Source organism: Crinia signifera, chromosome 1 (genome assembly GCF_055691185.1).
Source record: "Crinia signifera chromosome 1, ASM5569118v1, whole genome shotgun sequence".
NCBI classification, from domain to species: domain Eukaryota; kingdom Metazoa; phylum Chordata; class Amphibia; order Anura; family Myobatrachidae; genus Crinia; species Crinia signifera.
The window spans coordinates 182,567,663-182,587,964 of NC_139217.1; the positions used below are offsets into that span (position 1 = coordinate 182,567,663).

The following is a 20,302-nucleotide window of genomic DNA, read 5'->3' on the forward strand; positions in this document are numbered from 1 at the left end:
AAACCTCTAAAGTGCAGAAAGAAGGGCGTACCCCAACATCATAAAACCAGGTAAAGCATTCAGATCATTCATAATACATGTAAAAGAAAATATGCCTAATATGTAGAAATTTCCAGTTTGGATTAGGGAAGAAGGTGAGCAAAAAATAATGGCGTACCTTACTCACCACTTGTGGTAGAGGTGTGAAACTTATAATGGTTTCTTTAGCCTGTAGTTTAGATGGTATGTGAAACGATGGGTCCAAAAATAAATTTTTGTAGCCAGCATTTAAAAAGTTTCAGCAAGCTTTTAATCCAAACAACAGATAAAATACTGTACATATGTCGAGCCATGGACAAAATGGCTTCAAACTGTTTGAAGTCAAACAATAAAAAAAGATAAAAAACTTAAAAGGAAAATGTCTAATTACATACATCCGGGAAGAAATGGCTGCACACACAGATTTTGTCAGAAGAGTGTCAAAGGACTATATTTCACGGTCTCCATAACAATAGCAATATGTCAGATTCACTAACTACAGCATATAACTAAACTTTTTAATTTCACTGGGGGAATCAATAAAAGGAAGACTAAAGTTGTCCTTTCCCTATAGTATTTTGGGTATAACCTTACCTAGGTTAGCTTTAGAGCTAAGAAAACATAAAAGCATATACAGTATAACACAAGAAATATGAATGGAAAAATTGCACAGTTTCAAATCCACTCAAAAGGGCAGTGTTCAGTTGTATATAGTAGTAGGTGTAAATCACTATTACATATAAGGCATTCTAGTTATATATATGAGATCGTATGTGGGTTGCGTTATATATCTAGAGTCCACACATATATTAATTATGCTTGCCTTAAAATCAGTGTAATGGAGCCCATACACGGTCCGCTGTGTCCGACTCCGTTCTGTACTATGCAATGCGCGCTCCCGCGCATCACATAGTACGGTACAAAAAGTATGTGCTGCACATACTTTTTGTACTAGGTACACATCGAATCGGATCGCAGTGCATGCACACTGCATGCACTAGGGATGCGATCCGATCCGATGTGTACTATTTAAGTCCCAAACGGATCCGTTAAATGGACCGTGTATGGGCTGCTTAATAGTCAGAGGCATGTAAAGCATAAAAAAAAGGAAACAGTTGCCTTAAAATGCTTTTTTCTGCAGACACCAGATATGCTTTGAGGCATCTGCCAATCACAATATAACTTATGATGCTCTCCCCGCACCACCAACAACCTGAAAAGGCAGCTCGACCGCTCCACTGACGTAACTTGTTGATTAAAGTTGCTGGGCCCTCCAGACTTCTACAGGTGAGGACAAACCTTTCGAGTTAAAGCTTCAAGGGTGCATAGAGTGGCAATAGAACTGCTCCTTTGTTCATCCCTATAATCCTCAGGCTGAAAAGTCGCTGCCTTACGCTGCCTTCCCCCTGCAGCTATGCATGGATCATTTGCCTCCCGTGGTCCACGCAGCAGATAGCTGTCAACTCCTACCGCTTTTCTCTCCCAGCTCAACTCAGGGCTCTAACCTCTTCCTCCTCAAATATCTGCAGGCAGGTCAGTGGACAAGCGGTGTCTGTAATTCTGACCCACGAGACACAGAAAGTGTGAATTATTCTGGTGATCCCAGTTATCGGTGGAGGGCAATCAACTCTCCCAAACGCTCCTGCTTCCCGGTGGGTCAGTAGCTGTCTCTCCCCACCACCACTTCAGTAGCCGCACAGGCTCCCCTGGAAGTCCTCGCATGCATGGTCTTCCACCCCCAGGGAGTCCGGGTGAGGCTGCAGCCAAGTCTCGCCCCACACTGCAATATAGGTCTGTCCCAGGCCATTTAGTTGCTGCATCACTTCTCCCTATCTCATGTTATTTTGCTTCTTTCTGTGCAGAACCTCAGCATAGGTAAGAGGGGGGAAGCTGCAGTGATGGTTTTTCCAGCCTTCAGGGGATAAGCTGGCCCTCCCACGTCCATCAACACTGTACACGTCAGAACACGCGTGGTCATAATGGCCTACAATACAAAGGCTAGACTCCAGTGGCAAAGTGGTTCCCAGCTCCAATAAGGGTGTCTGTTGTTCAGCAAGATACCAGCTCCCTGAATTAGTGGCAGAAGCCCATGTAAGTTTATTTTAAGAAGCAATGGTGATTAATAAAGATCTTCTCTGTGAGGAGCTGCTGTAAGATGCGGCTGCTCTAGACGCCCCGCCCACCTGAAGTCTCTGTACAACACTATTAATTGGTTATATCTACAAGGAATATTTGCTGAAAGCCAAGATGCTGCTAAGATCTGCACTATCTACACTATAAATACAAACTTCTAGTTTGGGTTCACGCTGCCCCTCCAATGGGACAACAGCTAGGGAGAAGAGACAGATCTTCACTGGGGGAAGACCTGCCATGAATGAGTTTGTGCTGTTCCACCCCCTGCTCCTACTGTTGCTTATCCTGTCCCCACTCTACTCTGTCCCATTCTACCCTAACCTTCCAACTCTGTCCCACTTTGCTCTTATACTTACCCATTCGTGATGGCCAGCCAGGTCTTCCTCTGGCATGGGTCTATCCCATCTCCTTCCCAATAAGAGCCATTGTATGGGAAACATGGACCCTGGCTCATACTGCACATGCCAGATGTGGGAGAGAAAACTATATATATATATATATATATATATATATATATATATATATATATATATATATATATATATAGTGCAAATTACCAGCACTATACACAGTAATACCCAGGTGCCTTCCTGGATGTGCTTTCCAAATGTATAGCAGCTCATAACATCTCAGGGAACTTTGGAACTTAAACAAAGTATGGCAGGTATTTATTTATCGTAGTATCATACAATTCAATCTTAAGATTTAATAATCTAATATGACTCTATCCCCCAATGGATGTTAGGTTTTCAACAAAAAAAAAGTAGTTTGTGACTTTAAAGAGTTTGACATGAAAGTGACTCTTTGGCCCTTAAATTGAAAGAATATTTTTTCAGATTAGTCACCAAGTGGTACTCTTATAAATTAGTGCCCTATTTAGACAAGGTCGACAATCTCATAACCACTACACTGAGTGTTTTTCACATATGCATGATCAACAAGTAATAGAGGGGGTTTAAACATGACTAATGTCCACCAAAATGTAACCAATCCAAAATATAAATCTTGACACCATTAAGAAAACACACTGATGTGGTGATTAATCTGCGGATAAAAGGGCAAAGCAACAGTCATTCAAGATGTGCAACCATGGGCACCTTCCTGTAACAGCACCATCTCAGGCAGCACACAGGGAATGGCAGAAGACATTTTACATATAAGTGGAACCATAGCAGTCAGGTTGCCCTAGCAATTTATAACAGCACCTTCTGAATACATGCTTTAACAGGGAGAGGAGGGGTGGTTCTGAGCAACAAAAAGTTCCTAGAGAGGTGTCATAGTTACAATAAGCTTTAGACATTGTCTAGTCAACAAAGAACTAAGCATAATTGAAGCCAGGATGGAACACCAGGTTGTCCCAGATGTGTTTGAATGGAGAAGAATTTACGAGCATTGGAAATCTTGGTGGCTTCCTAACCCAGATTTTAAGAGAATAAACAATGGTAGAAATGTTTTAAAATGTGGGACCTCTTCTGTTGAAAAGACCCACAGCAAGACAATGACAGCAGTACCATAAAATACACTGGGCTAAGTGTGTGGCTGTAAAGTAGAGCAGTAAATGTGGATCTCATATTCTTCTTTACTCCATACACCTATAACTGGTTCTCTCGTTTTCATGTGGATGCCTGTGACCTCACATAAACTGTGCAAACCAGAGTTACCTGCCTACTTTTGAAAACTAATTTCAGGGAGATTATAGTGAGCAGGAGAATTTTGCACAGCGCCCCATTGAGGGGGCATGTCAGACTCCACCCAAAGGGCGTGTCTAGTTCCATGTATGGAGAGATTGTGAAAAGAGATTGGGAACGTGGCACCTAGAAGCGTGGGTGTGTACTGCTACATCTGAGAGGAATCTTTTAAAATGACTTATATCCAAATGTAGATGAGCCCCAGAGCAGTTAGTAAGAGCTACTGGGAAATGGCGCTGATGATTCAATGTAAATATCTGTCTCTAATTCCTTTTTTACCCCAAAAATGTAACAGTGTAATGTGGGCTAGGTGAAATGAGGGAGATTGCTAGACTAATGAGGGAGAGATGGAGATTGCTGCTATTTCAGTGAGTATTCCATAACATAATGTTTTTACAATCTTCCATTGGGAACAGCCACAGTTGTTTATTTATTTGTATGAAATATATAAAGAGTTTTATTTCTGGAGATCCACAGTAACAATTTTAACACCAGATTATTTGGAGCACAGTTTATATTGCTTCAAGAAAAAAACTCCCTAAATATTTAAGGCAATGATTTTGCCAGTTCTATTATAGTAACATGGACATGTAATGTCTAATACTTTACTTCAGTTTTCCCCAGGTATATCTTATAAGAGAAACTTTGAGCTTGATTCAGAGTTGCATGCAATTCCAAATGTGGATGGATCTGTTTTTATTGTAAAATTTATTTTAAAGCATGCGTCACAGTCGGGATATGACTCACAGGCTATGCATCACATCTCACTTTTGGCTGTATAATCATTACAGAGTAAACGGCATGTGTGTGAATGGCGGCCTAATCAGAAATAAGCATATGCAGAGAGCCATTTGATTGGTGATAGCTCTGGGGGGTACAGTGATAGACTCTTGGAGAAGCTGGAATTGCACACATATTTATATATCTATCTCTATATCTATATATGATAGGATGCAAATACCTGGCATTCCATTTGAAGGAAATACCTGCCTTATGCCATCCCAAAAGAGAACTTGTCCTCCATTATACAGATATCAATAGAAAGGCTTCACTTTGGCATTTGAAAATTAAGTGTTTATTATCAACGGCATGAGGAGAGCCTCCATAAATTTTTCTTTGCGTTTATTGCTATATTTCAATGTCTATATGTCTATAGTGGCATTGTCATCAAGCATACAAGAACAAACAACAGTGCCTACCTTATAATCATCCAGCTGCAGGAAGGACCAATTAGGGAAGTGCGTCAACAGGGTCTGCTGAAGCCTAGCACAGCCTAACCCCGCCCCACAATGCAGCCACAACAAATAAGCAATTACATGTAGCATAGTGCACAACCCTCAAAACTCAGCAGTGTATGCAATGTATCTATTTATCTATCAATCTCTATCATATATAGATCTATATAGATCGATTTAGACATATATAGATAAGTGATTATTGCGGATTTCTGAATAATTTTTTTCATACTCACTTGGACCCCTGGCGGTGCACAGACGGACTCCCAACATCCACGGTGTTCTCTGGCGTCCACAGTGGCCTTTGGATTCCTCTTCAGTGGCATGCCCAGCCCCAAGGATGCATTGCACGGGTCCGCCGGGGATGCCGCTAAAGAGGAGTCCGATGGCCGCCATGGACACCGCGGGTTTAATATATATATATATATATATATATATAAAAACAAAAAACACTTAGAGGTACGCTATTCTATATTGCATATTCAGTAGGACAATTGCATAGCTAATGATTGCAGTCCTTTTAAATAAGACACTCTGACAGAGTCCTCTTTCTTGGCACCAGATCTTAGTAAGTGAGAGACCGCTGCTTCCAATTGATAGGGGAATCCCAGGATCCAAATGGGATTATAGTACATCTAGAGAAGGAAACAAAAGGAGCGCTTCATGGTGCAATATCATTTTTAATAAAAAGAGTTAATCTCAATAAAAGTATCCACAAAGATTGAATATGTCTCGTACTCCACTGTTCCTCAGTGTGGGCTAAAATACCACATGATTTAAAATACAATCAACTAGAGTGTATCCAAGGGGTCCTGCTGCGGCGTCTGTGTTCAGCCGAACACTCCCGGCACCAGCAAGCAACTCTCCTTTCCTACACGTCCGGCTAGTCAATGCGTCTGGTAGGTGTCGCACAAACATGTTTCATCAGAGACTTCGTCAGTGGGCTAGTAGGCTTCATCAGTGGGCTAGCCCACTGATGAAGTCTCTGACGAAACGCGTTTGGGCGACACCCACCAGACACGTTGACTAGCAGGACGTGTGTATATATATATATATATATATATATAAATGTCAGCGCTGCCTCAGCAGCCACAGCAGCACACGGTAAAGAAAATACAGGAACACAGGAACTCAGCAACGTTTCGATTTATTCAAATCGTCCTCAGGCTTTATTCAAGCCTGAGGACGATTTGAATAAATCAAAACGTTGCTGAGTTCCTGTGTTCCTGTATTTTCTTTACCGTGTGCTGCTGTGGCTGCTGAGGCAGCGCTGACATTTATATTTGGCCAGTTCCTGGTCAATCAGCTGGCACCGGTACCTTTTTGAATCATTGATGTGGATGTGCCTAGCCTCTGGAAGCTGTATATATATATATATATATATATATATATATATATATATATATATATATATATATATAGGAGACTTGCGGTGAGGCACTCGTGGCATTTATAATCCAGAACAAAGCTAGCCAACAGGAGATAGCAGCAACGTTTCAATTTATTTCTTCAAATTTTCGTCGAAGAAATAAATTCGTTGAAGAAATAAATTGAAACGTTGCTGCTATCTCCTGTTGGCTAGCTTTGTTCTGGATTATAATTGCCACGAGTGCCTCACCGCGAGTCTCCTACTAATCCTTTGTGTAGGCCCCGCGCCGCTGTTTTTGCTGTTACAAGGAGTGCCAAACCCCTGTCCTCTATATATATATATATATATATATATATATAAACGTGGGTACAGTAAAGTATGAGGCCACTCTCCAGACTGTGATTGAAATTTTCAAATACTTCTTTATTAGACACGCTGCCACATTTTAGGTCAACGTTTCGGCTCCCATTTGAGCCTTTTTCAAGACTTGTAGACAGCTCTCAGTGTATACATCATAGAAAAACACCTGTTCAGTGTAACTGTCGGGTGTACGCCATCCCGCACATGGTAGTGCGCCGAAAATTTCAATCACAGTCTGGAGAGTGGCCTCATACTTTACTGTACCCACGTTTATATTTACCTCTGAAGAGGACTGAGTGTACACCCCAGCAGGAATGGACATCAATAGCGAGTGTCACCTTACCCCCTGGATATATATATATATATATATATATATATATATAGATATATAGATCAGTGTTCCAGTCACGCAGTGGCTTTCAACAGGATTTGGTAAAGAAAAGCAAAATTTATTGTTACACAATAAATTTTGCTTTTCTTCACCAAATCCTGTTTACTGCCACTGCGTGACTGGAACACTGATCTCTACATTATTGCTTCAGGAGGCACCCAGGTCATTGCTGCTGTTAGGGGAGAGTGCCGGTCTGACTACAGTATATATATATATATATATATATATATATATATATATATATATATATATATATATATATAGGACAAGGAAAAATGGCGGCACTCCCACGTGTAAATAAATAATCACGCTAAACAGCGTCAAGTTGCCAATGCTTCAAATAACTATTGCATTTTTTGTCAGGGCGTAAAGAACATAATGTCAAAAGTGGTATATATACATTATCGGCTGTGATCGGATGCACCCATGGATCGTCCGGGACTGGAAGCAGCACCAAAGTGACGTCAGGGCACCAGCGCCATGACGCGAGGATGCCAAACCCCATCCTAGTCTCCTTTAGGACCTCAGAATTCAGGCACCATATTCCCCACTCCCCTTCTAGATGGATTGTTGCACATTCAATGAACAGCTCAGAAAACAGCGATGGGAGACCTAGGCCCTTCTAGGGTGTTCATCCAGGATCAACCAAAATGTATGATGGGCCATTTCGAGTCAAGCAGTTAAAAAGATAAACAGTTGGAAGGACGAATATATGCATGTTGTGGCCATAGACCAAAAATACTCTATTGCTTTTAATAAATAATATTTTTTTTAAATAATGTGCTTAAGACAACAAAAATGTAAGAAATTCTGATAAAAACTGGACTTTATCTAATATTTTTCCATTCAATCCAATTAGAACCCTTTGTTACCACCCAAAAATATTTCATCACTACCATGATAACAGGGCAATTTTTAGCAAGTTGTGAGAAAATGTTCCCAGATAAGAGCTAGCATCGGTCTGACTTCGGGGCTAATTGAAAAGTGGGGGATCAATTAGCCACCTGTAATATCAACATGGTGTAATATTAACACGTTTGTAACAATTAATTGTTTCAGATCTCAAAACAAAATGTACTCAAAATAAGTGAACATAAATGTGAATTAATGAGTAAATAACTGCACTTTTTGGAAGACAATGGTCTTTTTTATATCTGTCAAAAGCTAAAACAGAATTCCACAATAATAACATCATACCAACATCAAACATGGTAAAATGTAGTGTGATGGCATGGCTCAAAAGAAACAACATCAAGGTTTTGCAATAATCTATTCAAATTCTTTACCTGAATCCAATTTAAATGCTGTGGCAGCGCATTAAATAGGCAGTTCATGCTCGAAAAGCCTAATATGGCTAAATTAAAGCAATTCTGCTAAAAAAACATTGGGCCAAATTCAATAACAGTGATATAAAACCTGATTTGCACTTTTTGGTTGCAGGATTTTCTGCTTAAGGTGGCACAACCAGTTATTAAGTTTAGTGGCTTACTTTATATTTCACATACGTGATACAGGTGTTAAACAACCTTTTTTCTTCAATGGATGCAATAAAAACTGTATTTTGTGTTTACTTATGATATTTTTGTATTTAATTCAGCTTTGTTTGAAGACCTGAAGCACATAAGTGTACATATTGTGCAGAACGGGGCAAACACTTTTTCACACTCCTGTACATGTACAAAATCCACTGAAAGCAGGTTCTGTAAATTTAGTATTAGTGAAGTGGCATGGATTCAAACATATTTAATGGATATATAATCTATCTCAAAGATGTCAAGGAGGCTCTTTAATTTAATGGAGTATAATACATGTTTATGTATTTAATCATATGATATGATATGAATATTTGTTAGCTATTATACACTAAACCAAATCAGGCATAACATTGAAACCACTGACAGGTAATCACACTGATTATCTCATTACAATTGCTAGATGACTTGGTCAGAACATGACCAAAATGGCAGGTTTTATGGGGTCTTTCCTGTATGTTAGTAACTACCATAAGTGGCCCAAAGAAGGTCAACCAGTGAATATCAACAAAAGAGTGCCCATGCTGACCCCTATCCACCAACAAAACCACCATTAGGCACATGAGAATCAGAACTGGACCATGGAGCAATGGAAGTACGTGGCCTGGTCTTATGAATCACATTTTCTTTGAAATCATATAGATGGATGGGTGCATGTACATCATTTACCTGGGGAAGAGATAGCACCAGAATACACTGTGTGAAGAAGGCAAGTCGGCGGAAACAGTGTGATACTCTTTTTCTCTTTGTAATCCCATGCTCTTTCATGTGAATGTTACCACCTACTTAAAATTTGTTGCAAACCAAGAATACCCCTTTATATTAACAGTATTCCCTAATGGCAGTGGCCTCTTTCTGAAGGATAACATGCACAAAGCAAAAATGGGTGTGGGTCCTGTATAATAATGACCCACACCTTGTAGCACCTTTTATGTTTAAAATTAGTGTCTGCAGTCCTGCCCTCCCCCTTTACTGTCAACGTGTATAGGTGGTATTCAGTCCCGGACACTATTTCTGCCAGCAGAAACAGTGGCCGTTGCCTAGTCAATGCTGCTGTTCCGAACAGCATTGAAAGCAGCTTCCGACAAAACAGAACCGACTTTAAAACAAGTCAGATCTGTTTTGTCAGAAACAGCCACGGATTGTCGAATTCAGGGCCGTTTTTTGACAATCCTCCGACTTTCCGACACTCGACTGACAAGGAAACTGTGCCTTGGATTGAAGTCCCTGACCGGGCCACTCCTGGAAAATAGAGGTGAAACGCCCCCATTATCAGAAATTCCGAATGCCCCTGCCCCTCCCCACGTACGCCTCTGCCTGTCACTCAGGCAAAGGCATTTTCTGTTTTACGCAATGATCACAGGACCCGTCCTGCACACACATAGAATGGATACTGCACATGCACAGAGCCCCACCAAAAAAACACATAACTATTTTTGAAATCATACACAAGCCTTTTTACTAGATGCATTAAATAAATATAAATTTTATTAAAAACACCCACATCTCAGCATTATCAGGAATGATATAATAAACAGTTTTGAAATAGCCTGCGTTCATTACATTACATTACAATACTTACAGTATTTATAGCCGTTCTCAGATTTTATACACATACCAACATTTTCTGGGGAAAAATGGTACTTAAATGGATGAAAAAAAAAAGTCTCTTGAAAGTACGCAGAGAAAATGCACACAAATTCATTACTTTAGTGTCAAACTGCATGGTTTCCTACACACATTAACTATTAGCTTTAGAAGTGACCACACTACTGTGAACCCATCAAGATGAAAAGGCTCATTCAAGTAAAGTTGACAACACTCCAAAGCATTTTCAAGTATGGCTACAGTCAGCCTTTCAAATCCTATACTAGCGATGTCATGTCTGCTTTCTACCATGTACAGAGCTGCACATAATCTTACAGACTTTGTTTATACAGTTTGCTGAATTTTAAGCCAATCTTTCTTTTATTTCCTTTAATTTAGATTGCAGTTTGGCAAATAAAATGACAATAATAATAATAATAATTAAAAAAAAATCACATGATATCAACATAAGCATTAGGTTCCTCTCTTTATGGGGCAAAACACTCTTCCATCAGCCTACATCTCGTTAGGTACAAGTAAGAGCTTCATACCTCGTTTGGAAATACCCTAATTTTACAAGACAACAAAACAATTTTTTTATTAAACAAAACAAAGTAATAAAAAAGGTGTTATAGTGCACACAGGCACAATGTTTATAAAAGAAAAAAAGTTCATGTACATATATACAGTATGTGAATGGTAGAAAATAAAATGTTCCCAATCTATTGAAATGGGAACTAGACATAAATCCAAATGAAAATGTATATTGCACAGTACGACAACTTGTGAAAAGGGATTTGGACTCTGATGAAGGAAGCTCAGTGATGTGTGTACCTTCTGTAACCATTCTAAAATGTCATACATTAAGAATCAATACTAAAGTGTGCCATGCGCTGAAGTACATTCTGGCAAGACGCACTTCCAGTCTTAATTCCATGTTATTCACCTAGATGAAGAGCATACAAAACAGCAGCTCAATGAGCAACAGTTTATATACTTCTCTTCTAAGTTATTGAAAGAATGCAAAGACTCAGCACATCTCATCTATCATTCATACAAATGAAAGATAAGGCCAAGTGCTACAATGTGGCACACTGGAATTAACCAGCCATGCAACTTGGTGCATGAGTCCTTAAGACTGTTCCTCGCCAAACCCCTACCTTACAATTTGTCCCTTTAATTTATCTCAGTGCATTCAACTTTCACTTAAAACATTCTAAACTTTACATATTTTACAATATGAAGAAACAAATAGCCTGCACATTTACATTATTTGTAACATGTGTTAATATATATACAATACAAATGAAAACTGGGATCAGAAACAACCTTGCCCCTGAAAAACAAATAAAATCGGATACAACCTATGAGAGCCGTAAAGAAAGATGGTTAACTGTCATGAGGAGAATACAAGCTCAAATATCCCTGAATTTTTAGAAGAAAAGATTGAAGTTCAAGTTATACTTGTTAAGATATCAAGTATTATAGAGTTGTTGTGTGATTTTCTTAGCTTTGTGTGTTTTATATTCTCTCGTAGGTTGTTGGGTAACATTGATGGTATGCCCTACAATAACATTTCTACACCTTACTCAATGTCCTACTGCCAAACTAGTGCTGAGGTAAATGACAAGTAGGACCCTCACTCAGACCTAACTGTAGCTCAGAATATGATAACTGGTAGCAGGCTGAGTAGCACCATCATAAATAATCTAAATTATCACCAAGTTTTTTTTAAATGTATTTTTAAAAGGAAAATATATATTATATACAGTACTAACAGGAAAATAAAAAAAATATATCTTTATATTTCATTGTTTCACTATACAGGTTTTAACTGTTAGTTTCATTTTCTTCTAAAATTCATGATTTTTAAAATGACTATAAGGAGACAGCTGCCTGGTGTTGTTGCTATGTTGCTACACAGATATGAGTAATAATGAGTGCATTAACTATACTGCTTCCCCAGGTAGATACAGGCACACAGGTAATCAGTGTGAAGTGTTCCTAATTGTTAAAAAATGCAAATGTAAGTCAAATATAACTGCTAATGTCTGGTATTTATTTCCTAAATATCTTTTTTTCCTTACTCTGTACATGTTTCAGCACTAGGCTGTTGTTTCCTGGCTGGTCAGGGTCTGTGAGATGTGCACCAACCTTGTTGTTGAATTTCTTTCACAGACACAGACACAGATTAAGCAATAAGTGGAATCATTTTGAAGCTATTCAAACACAATGTATCATCCATTTTTTTTATCAATCCATAATGCAGAGGAGTTGTCCAGAACTATTTTTATATATTTTTCAGAACACTAGATTATTAAAATGTGTACTTTAAAAAAAAAAAAGTACTGTATGTGTTGTTTAAAACCGCAAATCTGAAATTTATATACTGACGAAAGGACAATATTTTAAACAATATGTACAATAACAGCCATCGATGTTATTATTTTTGTGCATATCGTCTAGTGTGCAAGCACTATATCTTTAACAATTCATGCTCCTGCGGGTCGTTAGCGACCTCCTATGTCATCTGTACATGAAGATCAATCCTTACTATATCATCATGTGACCACTGAAGATATCTTTGAAGATATTTTTGGGCAATTTTTCAGTTTTTACTAAATATATCTTTTGTCCCAGAATGCCAGGGAAATCGTTAACTATATAGTTCATGGAGTATATCATCTAATATGTACCTAGCTTTAGTGTTCCATTATTATAAGTCCACTAAGCCTTTCAATATGAATTCATATAATATGAAACCCTGTATGACAACATAATACTGGTCTCTTTCTTGTTTATCCTTTCCAGCAGAAGCCCAGTGAGGAAATGCTGCTGGCCACTCTTCCAGGGATGTGGGGGACTACCCGAAAAATCTCAAGTCTCCCCCAACTTCCAGGAGAGTGGCAAGTATAGGTAACAATCAAACACAAATTCCACTAAATTTGATGTGAAGTACGTTAAATTATATAACACGTATTCTTTACATAATTCTCTCAGTTACAGCTTAGACAGTTTACATTTAAAACTGGTGCTTCTTAGGGTTGGTAGACTGGCTGATATGGTAAGCCATATACACTTACCAACTGGCTGCTCAATATATATGGGCAGACATCACAAGTGGGCAGGCATTTGCCCCCAGTTATAATGTCACTGTCTGTGGCTCATGCGGCTGGTCGATTAGTTGCCTGCATACACATGCAAATGAAATTATATATCTGCTATATATATCATCATTGGCTCAAAGTAGGGCCACTCAGATGTCTGTGAATGATGCTGGTTACAGACAATCTTTTACACACATACACAGGTGCACTATGCAATATGTTGTTCGTTGGAAGAAACCTTGATACATTGCATAGTGTGTACCCAGCATTAGAAACCACAACTACCTCAAAATCAAAATACTGCTTTCTGTATTTTGTGTGCATGGGAAAACAAATCCTAACAAAATAAGTTCTCAGTTGTGAAGAGTTCCTGAAACTATGTAGAGATGGATGTGGAAGCTATTACTTAGGCTTAGTGGACCTTTAAAATGCAAAATCAAGACATTTTTCTATCACCCAGTTAAGAAATATGCAAAACTGCACAACAGTGGGCAATCAGCGCGACTGCCATTTTGTGATGTGATAGACCTATTTCCACACAGATATGGGTCATAGGGTTGAAAGTCAATAGGTCGACCATTATTGGTCCACAGTCAAAAGGTTGAGGCATGAAAAGGTCGACATGCATTAGGTCAACATGGTCTTGACACAAGTAAAGGGTCAGCATGGAAAAGGTTGACATGGTTTTTCATTTTCTTTGGTGTCTATGTCAACATAAGTTGATATGGACACCGTATAAGTGTACAGTGTCCCCTCAATGCTTCGGCATGGTGCCTCACTACGCATGGCATACTATTATACTCATCCTCGATTTCCAAGTGGAAATTAAAGTAGAAAAAAAGGCCTTTAAAAAAAATCCTCATGTTGACCTATTGCTTTTGTCGACCTTTTGACTGTCGAGCAATAGTGGTTGACCTATTGACTGTTGACTTAATTACTCTCGACCTATTGACTGCATCCCTTCCACATTAAGTGGCGCAATATGGCAAAACATTAAGATGTGCCAATGAAAATGCACACATGCCTGTCCCCTTACTCACATGACTTTGTGTCATGACATAATCGATGAGGCTAGATTGACAGGTAATGTAGGAGAATGGAACATTTGTAATTACTGTAATGAACAAGATCATCTTAATGATACCTTATATAGTAAATATTCCCCACATATTAACTTATGTTTTAACTCCTGGTGCCATTCACATTCCCATCTGGGACCACACCTTCCAAGTTTGGTGCAAAGTGTTTACATTAAGTCACTTTCCAGAATTTGAAAGTACTGTAGGTCAGACACGTGCACCTCTGAGGAAGTTACATGCACCCATTCTGTGGGTAATAAGTCCAAATATCCACTGGCCTATATGCAACAACACTACTTGATGTATAGCTGAGCTAGAACTACCTGCAAAGCTTATTGTAGTTATATGTAAACTGTTAATATGTAACATTATTATTAAATAAATTATTTTAAAGAACACACTTTGGTACATATGAAACATGTCCATGGTTGGGATTTTACCATCTAACTGTGACTTTTAAAAAGATGTATAGATCTATAACTGCACCTTTTATATAAAAACATGTATTCTACCAAGCAGGTTAGAATGAGCAAAATGGAATATACAGTATAAAATAGCAACAATGTTATGGATTGTCTTTAAATGGGCAAATCCATTGTATTTCTTCTCTATAATTCTAGAACTGTTCCATAAGGATTAATGAGCTGTAGTGTATACTACTCACTACCTATCTTACATAAAAGTGATTATTACAAAATGTACTGTAAAATGGAGGACAAACTATTGAAAAAAAAAGATAGGTAAATTTTTGCATTAATCTACAACTTACAGGTGTGATACTAATTCCATTTTGTGAATATGCTTTGAAATCAAACTTGGAGCTGTTAACCTGATTTTACTGCAGGATATCTTTAAATATTTGAATATAAAATGTATATTATCAATATTTGTCACAAAAGAGTAAGGATATCAGCCAATTACTCCCATTGGAACAGCTGAAAAATAGACAGTTACCTTACATTAAAAATTTAAATCTTTGTTTTAATGATTGTTGGAGACATCTGCCACCCAATAGGAAAACTAATTTTGACGGAATTATTAAAACAATAATTATCTTGAAAATACTTGTAGACCATGATGGATATATTTTGGTGAATGCATTATTAAATGTAAAAGTTCTTAGCACCTACAATTCTTTCAAAGTAATGTTTGTATATATTGTTAAAAATACCTATGTGCTACTTATGCTCACCCACCACACATGGCAGCTGAATTGGCTCACTAGGACTTCACCTCACTTAACAACTACAGTATATGATGGGTTGATGACCTAGATCCCTTTCTCATACTACAGCATCTGCACTTTAATACAGTAAGGTATATTGGGATACTAATATAGCACTTTACCGAAAATAGCAATGGCCAGACAACATTGTCAACATACACACTGGCTTTAGGTTGCAGATGGAGAGAGTCAAGAAGGTTACAGACAGAACTATCAGTCCGCAATGTGTAAAAAATACGGTTTTGGAAATCTTCTTTTCATAAAAACAAACACAGGGGTAGATGTATGAATCAGTGATAAGGGAGGAAAAGTGAGCCAGAGCATAAGGGGCACATGGAAACCAATCAGCTGCTCTGTATAATTTTATATTATGCAAATTATAGATGTTACTTCAGTGCTATACCAATATAAATATCGGGCGCAAGACCTAGCAAATGTATGCAGAAGGGGTCATGAGTCTATTAGAATTATATGACCAGATGGTTTTAGACCAATTAATATATACAGTAAATGACTCATGGCCATTTCTCCTACATAAGATGCTGGGTTGAAGGGGTCTATATAGACCTCAATTGGTGAAAAGCAGCTCCCAGAATAGTTTACTGGAACACTATAAAGAACAATTTATCAAGATAAAAGAGAAATAGAAAAAAACACAGTTGTTTTTATTAATATACAATCAAATGTTTAAAAGATAGCTCAAAATAAGCTATTACATAAAAAGCATAGGTAATCACGCACACTCTAACAACCTGATCCAATGAATTGAATTGGGCAGATTTCTAATATTGTGTCCACAATAATCGGGTACCCGATGTAGGTCTCCTTTTAGAAGTTGCACTTAAATATTAGATTTGAACAGCCAGAGTGTCCGCACGACATGAGTGCGGCAAAGTGATATACTGCAGTCGGGACTACAAGCGCCACACAGAGAGCAGCGGTAATCACCCTGCGCATACCATCGCGGCTGGTCTGTACTTAATAATAAAAGACTCTAAACTACAGAGAACAGGTGAGATAACCAACATTACCTGTGGTGTTATAAATTAAATGTGTGGATTACATGGAGTCTATCATTGGGGGTAAGCTCCTACATCATTGCATATATCTCTTTGGATATCTGGACACCAATATATCCCAAGTGAGGTCTTACAAGCCTTTTGAGCTACCCTTAACTGTTCAAATCTAATATTTAAGTGCAACTTCTAAAAGGAGACCTACATCGGGTACCCGATTATTATGGACACAATATTAGAAATCTGCCCAATTTAATTCATTGGATCAGGTTGTTAGAATGTGTGTGATTACCTATGCTTTTTATGTAATGGCTTATTTTTAGCTATCTTTTAAACATATTGATTGTATAATAATAAAAAAACTGTGTTTTTTTCTATGAACAGTAGCACTCTCTTTTATCTTGATAAATTGTTACTTCAGTGCTGATTGGTTGCCATGGTCAACTTCTTCACTGGATCAGTCCTCCCTTATCACTGCCTCTAACATCTGCCCCATTGGGTACTAAGTTCAATTTAAATTAATTGTGTCAAATAAATAGATATTAAAAATGAATTCATGGACATTGTGGAGGAATACTTAATAAATTTGCCTTGGTGCAGACCTAGAGCCAAACTACAACTAAAAGCTCATGTTTACTTATAAAAAGGAACAAACTGCAGCCTTATACATTTGTGTAGTCACAGATATCTAATTTATAGTCTGGAGTGTATTTGGCCCAGGCTATCATCAAAAAGTTACTTATTAAGCATTTCTATATATTTCGAATTGTGATAAAATACTTTAAAAAATAATCCCACAGGAGAATGAGAATATATATCAATACATAATGTAAGACAATGGTTACATTGGGGCAGATGTATTAAGCCTGGAGAAGAGATAAACTGGAGATAAAGTGGAGATAACTTGGAAGAGTTAACGCACCAGCCAATCAGCTGTGTTTGAAATATGACAGTTGGGATCTGATTGGCTGGTGCGTTATCTCCTTCCACTTTATCTCCAGTTTATCTCTTCACCAGGCTTAATACATCTGCCCCAATGTAGGATCTCTCGCCTGTGGGCACTGATAACATTTTCAGAGTTACTACAATTTAAAAACTGTTAAATTAGCATTTAACATATGAATATAAAGCAAATATTTTAAAAAAATTACCTTTCTCTTTCATTGATAAATGAAATTAGGTATACCCATTACACTGAATATGTAGTTCAAGGCATTAAGTATTTATAAAGACACATTATAGCACCAATTTTTCTGAACTAACAAATATTTTCAGTGTTTCTTCCAAATCGATGATGATCTGAGTACATACACTTCTTCAGCACCTTGGAGGTCATCAATAACATTATATAGCATAGGTTAGCAAGTTACAATTCCAGTATCAATTAGCACGTTAGGAAATCAGCACCACAAGGTCATTGTAAGATTCCTGATGTTGTAACACTACAGCACGATTACCTCTGGCTCCTACCTAGATAAATTCATTTTTAAAATTGGGCACAGATGTACCATGGTATAAGGGGAAATCTACAGAATACTATTACACTTCATCCAACACACCTGTGTTTTCATAGCTGCTGAACACCATTGCATAGGATGATTGTATCTTCTTCTTTGACATGCTCTGCGAAAAATCAGAAGTCAAAGAAGAAAATAGTGATGGTGAGTATATGTTTTTTTTTTTTTTTTTGCTGGTTATTCGTTTCAATGAATTACATGATTTTTTTATGTCAATAACTGTCACAACATCCACACAACCACAAGAACTAGCAGGACATGGTGCATCTGTCTGATGTACATGAGGTAACCCAACAGACTATATGTATCTGTTGTAAGGACCTGTAACCCGTGTTAAGGCGTATGGAGATGTTGTGACCTGGGAGTTTGTTGTCATTGACATGGTTCTCTGTGTGAGTGATTTAATGAAACGTAGATAGGTTGGTTCAGCAGGCTCATGAATTGGCTCAACAGGTTCCCGTTTTGCTTTTTTATTGTAGGATTTTGGAGCAACATAGTCTGGACCATATCTTTCACAGTCCTCTTCCTTTTCCCTGGCCTTGCCTGCCATTTTTGCTTCCCACAACGCTATGCCATGCTTTGGCTCGTTCATGCTTTTATGTTGATAAAATACTAGTGATATCCTAGTAGGGTGATTCCTATTGGGATTTTTTAGAGGAGTTGTAGCGTGGAGTTCCCGTTTTGCACATTCAATGAGTATTGAGCCGTGAGTTGGGGCCACTGCCACACCTCCTATCTCAGGGTCCAGAAAGCTCTGCTCACTGTCTGACCACACTTCTTCTGGTTCTTGGACAGGTGCTGGGGCCTGTGGTATCTTTTCCTGAACATTAGCACCATTAGATCTACTGAGGCCTCCAGGTTTAGTCCTGTCATGATTAAGACCTGGAAGCATTTCTGGAATCCCATTCGCTAAGTGCATGTCTTCATGTTTTCCATATGGATGCAATGAGCCAGCCCTGCCTCCTATGGATACATTGCTTTCATGAGCCATGAAGGAGTGTGGAAAGGGATAATCACCATTCTTGTTCAGGGAAGCGCAGTCTCGGTTATTAAGGTTAGGCTTTGTCTTTGAGGCAGCTTCCATCAAGTTATCTGCTTTATGTAGAGAGTATGGATTAAAAGAGCCACTGAAATCATCAACTTGCATGCTTTGGTTTCCATAATTCATGTATTTATGACCATAGGCCTTACTGTTAGCAAACCTCTGCTGGTACAGTGACTGAACTGGAGGCAGACTAAGATTAGCCACTGGTTCTTGGTTTTTAAACCTGTGGAACATGTGTTGCGGATGTGAAGAATAAGGACTGACATAAGGAGAACAATTATCCAAGGGACCATTTCCATTACATGGATATGGGGGGCATGGGCTACCTTGATTTAATGGTCCTTGGTAAGGGTTCATTGGGCTGGAGTCACAGGGAAAAAGATCCATATGGTTAGAACCAGAATAAGTAGAAGCAGCATTTTGATAGGGGTCTGCAGGGTTAGGAATTCTTGCATAAGGGTTATTTGGATCTGCTGTATGGTAAGAAATCATAGGGTTTGGGTTACTAATGGAGCCTGGATGCATTGCTTGTCCTGAAATTCGCAAGAGATCTGCAATGAAGAGAAAAATATGAATCCCTTAATTATGTAGTAAAACACAGAATGCAACATACAGTACTTGTCAATGAAACAATTAGGTCAAATCCAGTCTCAAAAGACCATGTGTATGCATGCATGTGATCACCCATGACCCAGTAGTCACCAATGTGGTCCAAAAGAGCATAGTGTATAATAAGTCTGCCATGTGCACTACTTATTCAAATATTACCAGATATATGTGCTCAGTTTTTGATAATATTTAAATGACTTACCTTATACGCACCCCACAAAATACTAAAACAAGATGGACATTCAGAATCACTTGTGGAATAAGAGATTTTTCATAAATCTATTGTACAGCTGGTATAGATGTAAAAAAATGCTGGTGTTGTTATCTATTCTGCAATGCTTAGTTATTTAGCAGAAAACTCACATATAAAGTATAAGTGTAGCTGTTTTCA

The 20,302-nt window shown here is 38.2% G+C and overlaps 1 protein-coding gene across 1 annotated transcript in view; it reads right to left on the reverse strand.

Moving 5' to 3' along the window:
- Positions 1-17,057: 17,057 nt before the first annotated feature.
- The window catches only part of TET2 (tet methylcytosine dioxygenase 2), an 81,989-nt gene continuing 78,744 nt past the window's right edge, over positions 17,058-20,302 (reverse strand). The window contains exon 10 of the mRNA XM_083178862.1: positions 17,058-19,853. Coding sequence (XP_083034988.1) covers positions 18,556-19,853 — 1,298 coding nt within the window. The 3' untranslated portion in view covers positions 17,058-18,555. The remainder of the gene's footprint in view (positions 19,854-20,302) is intronic.